The sequence below is a fragment of the Varanus komodoensis genome, unplaced genomic scaffold (genome assembly GCF_004798865.1).
Source record: "Varanus komodoensis strain SLA01 unplaced genomic scaffold, ASM479886v1 scaffold24, whole genome shotgun sequence".
Lineage (NCBI taxonomy): Eukaryota > Metazoa > Chordata > Lepidosauria > Squamata > Varanidae > Varanus > Varanus komodoensis.
Window position 1 is genome coordinate 2,479,269 of NW_025335641.1, and position 11,761 is coordinate 2,491,029.

Genomic DNA, 11,761 nt, shown 5'->3' on the forward strand with positions numbered 1-11,761 from the left:
GGTGTTTTTTTTTTTTTTTTTCACTTTGGCACAAATTTTTGTGGTTAAAAAAAAAAAAGTTACAGAACGGATTAACTGTATTCCTTTTGGGGAAATTTGACTTAGCTCACAACCAGTTTGGATCATGACCAGAGTCCTGGAACTGATTAAGTTCATGAGCCAAGGTACCACTGTATTGTCAGTATTTGGTTGCAGTGAGGCTGTAGATAAGCATAAGGGATATAGCTATAAATGTGGTGCTCAAAAAGTAATTTTATTCAGACAAAGTAGCATTCGTTTACAACTACAAAGATTATATTTTCTCTGTGGCATCTTCTAATTTGGGAATGTATTGGGAACATACAGGGCTAGTTAAAGGTCTGTAGCTGTGTCAATCAGCTCTAGTAGTTGAGAACAGGCCAGTAATTTAATTACAGTTTGCATTTGTTTAATTGAAAATTTCAACATGTCCCCATTCCAAACGACTGTGGTGAACCATAGTTGTTTACTTGAGATCCTTGGACAGTAACACAGTATTAAAATGAAAGCATGAACGCATTTGTTCATAAGCACTGACTTTCATATACAGGTACGTAAGGAGTATGGCAAGTGCTTCAGACATTCATACTGTTGTGGAGGATTGCCAACAGAGAGCCCTCACAGTTCAGTAAAGGCATCATCTACAAGGACTAGTGCTCGCTATTCTTCTGGCACTCAGGTAACAAATATTTTGACAGTACTTTTTAATGACAGCACCTTTTAATTAAACTTGCTCAGAAAAAGTCCGCTGAGATGTGTTCCATTCAGATACACTAATTGTGTTCTCATTAGAACAGCCTTGATGACAATTGCATGCTTTTTATATTCTGTACATGATTCTAACCATTCTCCCATATTTGAGATTGTTGTAGATGACTATGCTGTTTCTAATGTGTTGCTCCACATACTCACTTAGGCCATTGTCCCACTTGTGGCTAGACAGTGATTGAGGGATATATATCATTGGAACATGACTAGTTAGCAGTGGGTCTGAAACCAACCTTGAATAATTTGGAGGTTTATCCAAATGCATATTTCACATCTAACTTGACATTACAAGGCCACCATTTTCCCTAAAAGTTCTCCTTATGCACAACAAATAGCACAAGGAGTAGCTTGTACTTTTGTCTCACCAGTAGCCTCATCCAGTTTAATAGATTTTATCCTTTAATGATAAAGAAGTCCAGATATTTAGTTAATAATAAATGCACAGGTAGCTCAAAGATTAACCACCAGATGGTAGGGATTGAGGAAAGCCACTAGAACATTCTTTGCTATAGTCCTGTTTGTTTCCCATACCTAAATGCTGTACCCCTTCAAGGCCTCATCTCCAGCATGAGTAAGGGCTCACAAGAATTTTGTACCCTAACTTGTTTTCTTGCCCGACCACCACTCCGGAACATCCAAAGTAATAATAAAGAGCATTGTATAAAGATTTTTAAATAAGTATATCATTCCACCAATAGTTCAGGGCTAAAATTACTAAAACTTATCCTGAGCACAGGATTTTAAACTCCTGCCTAGCACCAGCTGATCAGGCCAGAGAACCTTAATGATACAAGTCAAACTGACTTCCGAAATGGCCATCAAAGAGCCAGAGGCTAGTCTGGCCAAGGCAAACCACAATCTGTTCCTTGCAGTTCTCTGATGCTTTGGGTATAATAACGTGCAGGACAAATGCTACACAAAACAAAACTGAGCAGCACAGACTTGTGCATCTTTACTTAGCAGTGCATCCCCACTGTGCTCAGTGGAGCTTACTCCAAAGTAAATTTACCTAAGATTATAGTCTAAAAGTAGCAAAATGTGTCCTGCTGCAATCTGAGATGTGATAATTATGTCCAGTTTTCTTTATATTAACAGAGCCGAATAAGAAGGATGTGGAATGATACTGTGAGAAAACAATCTGAATCTTCCTTTATCTCAGGTGATATCAATAGCACTTCAACACTTAATCAAGGTCAGTTATTTAATATTTCACTCTACTTTTTTCCTTATAAAATAGTATTTAATAGTAGTATTAAATACTTGTATTGTATTGTAAAATACAATACAAATAGTATTGTATTGTATTGTAAGCCTCCCAGAGAACCTTTGGGTTATGGGGTGGCACAGAAACAAAATTAAATACATAAATAAATATTTATTAAATAATAATTTAGAAGCCTTAGGGTGCAGTAATTCAGTGAAATGGGCATATGTGCTCTGCAGCAGGTAACTGAAGATCTCAACATCAAATGGAAACAGTGCGTGTGCAAACATATGTGCACACGCACACACACAAGTATGTACGTTGTCTGTTGAGGGAAAATGTATAAAATTATGATTTGGCTCTGTCTTGAACAAATTTAAAACTTGGTTTCTTCATCTTCTTGCTCAGGATGAAAGCTGACATTCTTATTCATAGAAAGTATATTTAAATAAGCCTCATCAATAATTTAACTTAAAAGCAAGAACATAATTTTAAACCTTTGCTAACCTTTGTAGTCTAAAACTGAAACAGAACAACCAGCACAGTAACATTTTAAATGCATTAGATTTCCATATACAGGCATTTTGCCTGTGAAATCAAATTGACATCGGCTCTGTACAAAAGACATCTGCAAATACGTTTTTTTTCTTTCAGTATAGTTTAGATCGTGTCTATAGTGTAGAGCATTTGTCTGCCACATGACAGCCTCAGGAAAGAAAGGGAGGGGGAGAAACCCTGACAGCCACACAGTATATTTAAGACCTCTGGTCACAGTTCTATCACTTTAACTCAAACTGGATGATCACAAGCCTTCGAACTTCTTTGTGTAGGTGTACTAAATGATGGTGAAGGCCAGCCTACCATCTTCAGCAATAAAGAGAACCAAACTTTCTCACAACCCTCCTACTGAAACTATTTTTCTCAAGGACAAAAAAAAGATATTAATGGACTATGCTTTATCTAAAAATACAATAATTGCAATATCATGCATTCTGTTTAAATTCAGTTTAGGAGAATGGGGACCTTCCTGTCAGTTGCAGTAACAAAAAAGTTTGTGCTTGAATTCCATTTAAAATATTGTTATGACAATGGTTTGATCCAACGATTTGTAACCCCAGAAAATGTAAAACAGCTATGATCAATATTACAACAGCATTGGAACAGATACAATGGTGGATCAGATGCAAGATGGGTATCAATTCCTGGGGAAAAAGCCATAAGCAAAGGGTAAACTGAATACTCCAGGTTTTAATTTATAGTCTCACTGTGCAAAAGAGCATTTTACTGTAGAAATAAGACACATATACAACCTGATCCAGCAGGAGCTCTGTCTCATACATAATAAAACTCCCACAGTCACTGGAGTTCCCCATTCATTTCATGGGAAGAGAACAGATCTACATACACAAAGCAAATGGGTCCTAGAAAGTTTTCCCCTGTTGAAATGTCTTGGAACCCCTACACTCACAAGAGTTTAACATGTTTAAGACACATTAGGACCAGGATGAAAATTGTATCAATGTGGTTTTCTTTACCATGCAGCATTTCTGTTGGACTGTACATGAAAGAGTTTAAAAGCCGTGTATAAACCCAGAATATTGTGGTGAGGGAATCACTCAAGGCTGCCTACTAAATTCATTGACAAACAGTTTCTTCAGATTTTGTTGCTAATATATACTCATCAAAAATGTAATAGTTTTGTTTGAATACATGTATTGTACCAGCATACACCATAGGGAGTTCCAGTTGTTTGCAGCCTCTTCTGACATACATGCAGATTTTTTCTTGATGTATGCAGCTTCCCTATAGGAGAATATGAATCTCTCCCATCTAAACCCAGTGCTTTCCTTACAGATCGCTTCCTAATGTCAAATGTCCAACACAGCTCCACTCAGTGAACCCAGTACTGCTTTTATGACATAATGAAAACACTGCTAGAAAATAGGGACCTGAACAGATTTAAATCTCCCAGTCTCAAATTCTCCCTGACTTTTTGGGAAATAGAGCCTTATAAGGTAGAACCTTATTTAGGTTCTATCACGTTCATTTCCACTCACCTGTGGCATAATAATAATAATTTTAAAAATCCATTCCTTCTTGCTGGGTGTAAGTAGCAGTACAACCAGGGTCAAATATATGTTTCCCCCTACACGGAGGGGTGGAAGAAAGGCCTCTTCTGAAGTATGAGGCTCTTTGTGGACTGACATTTCTTCCTGGGAAATAGCATCCTCACAGCCTTTAAGAGAGCAGTTTGTTGTCATTTGAATTTATATCCCTTCTTTCTTTCTTGTCAAGAAAAAGCAGCCTACATCTACTCCTAGTAATTCAAAATCTGTGCTGGTTTAGCTATAGCTGGACATCATCTAACAGAAAGTTCCAGCACTCCTACTAATTCATTGGGGCTTTCTCAGTGAAATGTACTCAATTCTTTTAGGAAGCCAGTACTGCATTTCAATAGTATAATCATTTTTAATAGTCATGTGCTTGGAGTTTTTAGAGTCGTCCCAGCAACATTAGAAAATCACTGTTCTTTCTACTGTACTGCAACGAGCAAGACAAAGACAGCAAATGTAGGCCAAGGAAAGCACAGACCTATCATAAATTATGTTAATTAGGTACACATTAGCATGCAGTTGAAAGTTTGCTGTGTACAGCTTAGTGGAAGTTAGTTTGAATTGCCGTTTCTTGTAGATTGCATCTTAAAAAAAATCTGTGAAAATCAAATAAATGAAACCAGACACCAAATAAGATTAACATAATCTGTCAGTAAAGCAATTCCCTGAACTCCAGGATTTTTGCTACCTACAGGAGTAATATTTTGAGTAGTGATAAAGGCATTAATATTTAAAATGTAATATCTGCTGCTATTGCCACAATGAGAACCTAATCAATTTAAATTTTGTATGTAAATTTTTAGACCGCTCTCTATCTCATTCTGGACAAGTAATATATTCAGACAACATCACTATGTGCTGTCATAGTATTCAATCGAACAGTATTTTCACCTAGCTCTTATATGATGTATTTGTGTGTCCTTACAGGCTACAGTATAATTTTAGCTCCCCTGACAACTGTATTAATTTAAGATACCCAGGATCAATGTGGATTTTCAGATGCTTACTTTTTAACAAATTATTTTGAAACTTTGTCTGCTGTTTTAGAGGCATATGCAAACGTGCAGATGCATTAGGTCTGGAATTTCAGAAGTAGCTGTTTGTTCTAGACTTCAGTGTATTCATTTAAGATTATTGTTACAGAAAAAACTGACATAGCTTAACAATAATTGACTTTAAAAAATCTTTGCTGATAGCAGTGCAGCATGAATCCATTTGTCGTATAAAAATATATGAATGATTTACCCTGAACCCCTTTCTTCCTGCCATCCTTTCAGCATGTGCTCTATTGCATATAATAAGATAGGCTTCCTGCAGCTTGTCATCACTTACCTTTGGCTGAAGACATTATTTTCACTTGCTCTGTTTTTAGCTAAGTTAGTAATAAACCTGGAATGTTTTCCTCAAAGATTGTCCAGCATCTCCACTTTAACACAATTTTGATTTTTCTATTCTGGTGCCTACCCATGCTTAAGGTTACAAACATTAAGCTGTAACATCTTGAAATAGAACATTGGTCTCTGTATTTAATTGCTATTCTTGTTTTAACAGCGATTTTGTATAAATTAGCAAATGTCATTCTCAGCAGGTGTTTACTTTGGGGATTTGGCCAGCACCTGTGAATTACTGAAATCTAACCACATTTTCACTCTCTTCCTTCAAATTAGTAGTTCAAATACATTCAGAAATGTTCAGCTGAATTAAATCTGACAAGATATACACGACTCATGATGAAATTAAAAAAAAAACACTTTATTGGAACTGTCAGAATCAAATTAAAGAGCTGATGTCTCTCTTTCTGTTTCTTTGCTTTAGGAATGACTGGCAATTACCTACTAACAAACCCTCTTCTTCGACCACACGGCACTAACAATCCTTATAACACATTGCTCGCTGAAACCGTTGTATGTAATGCCCCTTCAGCTCCTGTGTTTAACTCACCAGGTGTGCCCACACTTTGGGATATGATGATATTGCATTTGCTTCTTAATGATATTTTCCTCAGAGTCCCATCTCTTAATTTAGTTGGAGAATTAGTATTGACTTCAGAATTCCTCTCACTTGAGAAGTACTGCTGAAATGCCAGGCTTGTAAAACTGCACTATATTATAGTGATAATGCCTTTGCCATAATAGTATTTGCCAATAATCATCCATGTTTTTAACACAGGTGGCATAAATCTTAATATACTATTGCAGGACTGACACCCCATGGTCCGAGAGCCCATCTTCAAGATATATATCACTTAGAGGTATCATGTCTATGCAATATAAAATTAATCAAAAGCTTGCTGAGAACAATCTGCTTACAGAGTTGACTAGACAAGTAAACCTGCACAAGGCATCTTGACTTGTCCTGGTGTGGGAAACTGCATCTGGAGCCATATTTAGAGCTGACCTATAGTATAGTGCAGCTTTATAGGAGCTTTTTCCCCTTAGGAAAGTCTTGAGGTGGTGGCTAGGATTAGAAGAATAAAGTTGTATGGAATGTATCGCATGATCCTAAGATTTTCTGCTGCACCAGCAGCTAAATGTTTAGGATAAGGTGCCCCTTCTCTATGCTGTGAGCAGTTGTCTTCTAACCTGACATTGCTCTGATGCATTATTCAGTTTCAGGGCCATTAATTCAGTGCTGCAGGCAGACACACCAGCATCACAATGCCAGGGCTTGATACTAACCTTACTTTGTAATACTATACTGTCCAACTGCTTTTCTTAATTAGATAATTAAAAAATTAATGTACCTTTATTAATTATTAGTGGAATAAGCTATCACATGTACTAGCCTCTAATTTAACTTATTCTGTGTTAAGCATTTTATAATGTTTGTTTAAAAAACTGTTGTTATATGTTCTTATGCCTTACTTTTAAAACTGAACTGCAGTTTCTATGTTCATTCTCGTGTTTTCTTACTTTCCTTATGCTTTCCTCTAGCAACCTACAGAGAGACAAGTATGGGAGTAAAACTTAACTTTGCCTATCAAATGTAAATTTTTTCAGCATGATTTTTAATGGGCACAATTAAAACATAACTAGCGGTCATGAAGTAGACTCAGCGGGCAAGTGGTTCACAATTTGCAAATGAAACCTTTCCATGCTCAAACAGTACATGTGTACTGATTTGGGGGAGAACCCCCCTCCCACAAAAAAAATAAATCACAAGAGGTCTGTAGCAAGCCCTATTGGTAACTGATGATATCCAATGCTGAAATAATTTGCTGCTTAAAACTAGAGCACTGTTGAGCAGAAATGCCTAATAATTGACTTAACATTTCCACATTCCCACAGTAATCTTGCTACAGGCTATGAAAGACTTCAAGTGAATTACCTGATCACGGGCAACTAAACTTGCCTCTTTAAAAGTGGTTGAAGTACCTTCGAATGTGCTTAACTCTGCAGTATATCATAGAAAATTCATTTTGGATTATTAAATATGCTTCACTATCTCTTTAACAGAGGATAAAGAATTAGATTATTAAAGAGAGAGAGAATGCCTTCATAGGGGAAATTAATACCGGCATGTAGCCTATTCATTGGCTCTCTCTTATGAATTCCATATGTTCCATATGGATAAAGCTTTTGCGAGAAAGATGTAGGAACACATATGAAATTATCCAGCTACAAAAGTTGTTTAATCAAAGCCTAGAGAAGCTTTTCAAAGAACTGCTATCCTTTTAACTAATTCAGTACACATGAATAGCTGGAACAACACAGTACAATTTAACTGCGGCTATTTTACTTCAAAATTAGTATTCTGTAACTAAAGAAAAAAGAGTCTCAATGGGTCATCAATCCAATCTAACTTGGAATTTTCTTGGTTAAGCTGCAGCTTTAAGTGCAGACTGAAAGTAAAACAGGAAACATTTTAGACATACGTACAAATTGTTCTTTTTCTATAACTACTCCAAGCCTTGCATATAATGCAGCAGCCTCACAGTGGTCAGTTTCATTCCAACTACGTAACTCATATTTCTTAATTTTCCAAATGTTTATCTAGAATGATAAAAGCAAATCTTCACTAACAATTCATCTAACCTCCCATGATACATGCCATTCAGTTTCTTTTGAAGCTTTATTTTTCTTTGCTTGAGAAGCAATGTGATGTCTTAGTTTACATGTCTTTGTGTCTCTAGAAATAAGAGTTTATCTCTAGAAAAAAGAGCATGTCACCATAAAATTCAAGCTTGTTTTTCTTTCCTATACTTCTTTCCATCATTCCAGCAGATGTGTCTAATTTTGCCATTTCTGTAGTAGTGAAAAGACTTCAGGCCTTATAATCTCCTCCCATTCCACAGCTAATATCTCTTCTTTGGTTAATTTCTGTGTCCCATGCTTAGAAAAATCCCTAACATTTCTGCTTTTGACTTCCATATGCCCATCATGTCCATGGGCCTAACTTTAAATAAACTATGCTGGTTCTTTCAGTGCTGTCACTGTGACTGATGCAGACTGCAGGGCTGCAGGCAAATCTTGACCTTCTGAAGCCTGGGGCCATTGCTGGCAGATTGAATATTAAATGCAACCCCCCTTAAAACATCAGATCAAAGTGGGAAAAAGCTGTTATTGCTAATAATCTAATTTGCTGAACCCTTGCTCTGACTAAGTTGCTGAGAAGCTCAGTAATTCTTCATCATGTTACAATAAATCATTTTACTTTCTTTTATATATCAGCTACTCTTAGGCCAGATAGCCTGAGCAGACAGACATGATGTGAGTTGTCCAAAGTGAGTCATTCCACCTGCTGTCTTCCGTGTTGTTGGATGGTGCTTGTGGGCCTCAGTCCCTTTTAGTGTGAGAGGTGGCTGTCTGTGCTTAACATGGAACCTCTGTACTTGTCCATTTTTTCCATTCTTTTCTTTATTCCATCTTCAGATTAAAAACACACACACAAAAGGAAATGTTAGAAATGCTATATTAAAGCAGTTGCTTGCCAATTACGTGGCTTTGTTACACATTTACCTTCTGTTTTGTATGTGACCTGATTCCTTTTTCTTTTTCTTTTTTTCCTTTTTCTTTTTAATTTAGTGTTGTTTAGGACAAATTCTGTTGATTTTATTTTTCCTGAATCATGGTATTATATTTAAAATATAAATGTTTATGAATGAATTGCTTTGCATTACATATGCAAGGGCATGGAGTGACCTTCCTCTCTACCTTCCTCTGGGAAGAGTTGTAGAACTGGATGCTAAATTTTTACATTAGAATCTTCACATTTCCTTTCAAATTTCCAATTTAAATATCATTGAAGCTCCACGGAAAAACAGTATTACTTTATAAAATTCTCTCTCTCTTCTATAAGGTGTGTGATTCTTTACCATTGGGAATGTCTAATCACCCTAATGTTTCTCAAGTCTTACTTCCAAGTACAACTTTGTCCTGAACTACATTAAAGACCTTTATATAATAAGAGCATCAGCTCCAGTCTAGACAGTAACCCAAGGGTGTCACTTTTCTGTTGCAGGACATTCACTGAACAATGCCAGGGATACAAGTGCCATGGATACTCTACCGCTAAATGGTAATTTCAACAACAGCTACTCTTTGCGCAATGGAGACTATAATGACAGTGTGCAAGTTGTAGACTGTGGACTGAGCCTGAATGATACTGCATTTGAAAAAATGATCATTTCAGAATTAGTGCACAACAACCTGCGAGGCAGCAGCAAGAACCATAACCTAGAGCGCACATTACCAATCAAAGCTGTGATCGGCGGGAGCAGTAGTGAAGATGATGCCATTGTAGCAGATGCTTCATCTTTAATGCACAGTGATAATCCAGGCCTGGAGCTGCACCAAAAGGAACTTGAGGCCCCTCTGATTCCCCAACGGACTCACTCCCTTCTGTATCAGCCACAGAAGAAAGTGAAGACTGAAGGAACAGACAGCTATGTGTCCCAGCTGACAGCTGAAGTTGAAGACCACCTCCAGTCCCCCAACAGAGACTCTCTCTACACAAGCATGCCCAACCTCAGAGACTCTCCTTACCCAGAGAGTAGTCCCGACATCGAAGAAGACCTCTCTCCCTCCCGAAGGAGTGAGAATGAGGACATTTACTACAAAAGCATGCCAAACCTTGGAGCTGGCCATCAGCTTCAGATGTACTATCAAATAAGCAGGGGCAATAGTGATGGCTACATAATTCCCATTAACAAGGAAGGATGTATTCCAGAAGGGGACGTTAGGGAAGGACAAATGCAACTAGTGACAAGCCTTTAATAGTGTAGCAAAGGAATACTGAAGGCCACATGCAAGTATTAAACAGACTTAATTGGCCCCATGCAGGCTCCCTCATATCTGCTTGAAGTGACAATTCTGTTGTCCCTGTGGTTTCTCCCATGTAGAGGAGATGACTGGACCTTGCAGTTCTGTGAATTTTTATAAAACAAAGCTTTGTATATACACAGAGTATACTAAAAGAATTATTTGTTACAAAGAAAAAAAGATACCATCAAGGTATTTTAAGATATCTTGCTGCTGATGTAAAAGAGATTGTGAAATACACATACAAACACAACACATAAACACACAGAGAGAAAACGTTCCAGCCATTTTACTGCAGCAGTTTGTGAACTAAATTTGTAAATATGGATGCATCATTTTTGTAGGCCTGCATTGTATTATATACAAGACGTAGGCACTAAAATCCTGTGGGAAAAATTTACTGTACCTTACTATTCCTGACAAGACTTGCAAAAGCAGGAGAGAGATTCTGCATCAATTTGCAGTTTACTGCAAATCTTTTCCATTAAGGCAAAGATTGAAAACATGTCTAACCACTAGCAATCAAGCCACAGGCCTTATTTCATATATTTCCTCAACTGTACAATGAACTGTTCTCATGAAAAAAATGGCTAAAGAAATTATATTTTGTTCTATTGCTAGGGTAAATAAATAAATACATTTGTGTCCAAAAGGAAATATAATTGTCATTAAAATAATTTTAAAAAGTTTGAAGAAAATATTGTGAAACGCTCTTGGTTGCACATATGCTACAAGCTGTTTTTTCTTACACTTGGTTCGTAGTATGGTAATATGTTTAAAATGCAACTTCTATCCATTTTCACTTCTTTTCCACTGTAAACAGTGTTCTGCTTTGACGTTAGTATTTCTTCTTATGTTTTAAATTTCTTATTGCCAAAAGAACATATTTTCTGAGAAGAACTTTCTTAGATGCCAATTAATGCCATGCCTTGCACATATTGGTTTTAAAAATTATAGCAGGTTATAAATCAGTCCCTTTTCATTCTTTAACGGGGGGGGAGGGGGGGCAGGGAAGCAGAGAGGAGAGGGAGGGGCCAAAGGAAGGTCCAAATAGTACTCCCAGGCATACTAGAAAATTATAGGTGCCTGATCTTTTTAAGCTAAGAAAAACCATAAATATTACTCTTCCATACTCCTTCTGCCTATATTTAGTAATTAATTTATTTTATGATAAAAGATCTAAGTAAATGTACATTGTTTCAGATTTTTTGGTTTTTTTCTCCAATCCCTTTGTGTAAACCTGTTAATAATGAGCCCATCACTAATATCCAATGTAAAGTTTAACACCTGTTTGACAGTAAATAAATGTGAATTTTTTTCCAAATAGGTAAAATGCGCTTTTTTACATATGAGTCATAAGCCCATTTATTTCACTGTGTGAGCCAGCTAAATTCTTG

At 36.7% G+C, this 11,761-nt stretch overlaps 1 protein-coding gene across 17 annotated transcripts in view; it reads left to right on the forward strand.

Moving 5' to 3' along the window:
• The window catches only part of ADGRL2 (adhesion G protein-coupled receptor L2), a 425,162-nt gene extending 414,141 nt beyond the window's left edge, over window positions 1–11,021 (forward strand). For 11 of the 17 annotated variants that reach the window (XM_044432483.1, XM_044432481.1, XM_044432479.1 and 8 more), the window contains 3 exons: window positions 569–697; window positions 1,882–1,978; window positions 9,565–11,021. In XM_044432483.1, coding sequence (XP_044288418.1) covers window positions 569–697; window positions 1,882–1,978; window positions 9,565–10,319 — 981 coding nt within the window. In that variant the 3' untranslated portion in view covers window positions 10,320–11,021. Of the gene's footprint in view, window positions 1–568; window positions 698–1,881; window positions 1,979–5,919; window positions 6,049–6,273; window positions 6,356–7,037; window positions 7,056–8,774; window positions 8,828–9,564 lie in introns of all 17 variants that reach the window. The other 6 variants (XM_044432487.1, XM_044432489.1, XR_006414954.1 and 3 more) reach the window with 5 other exon arrangements.
• The last annotated feature ends 740 nt before the right edge of the window (window positions 11,022–11,761 follow it).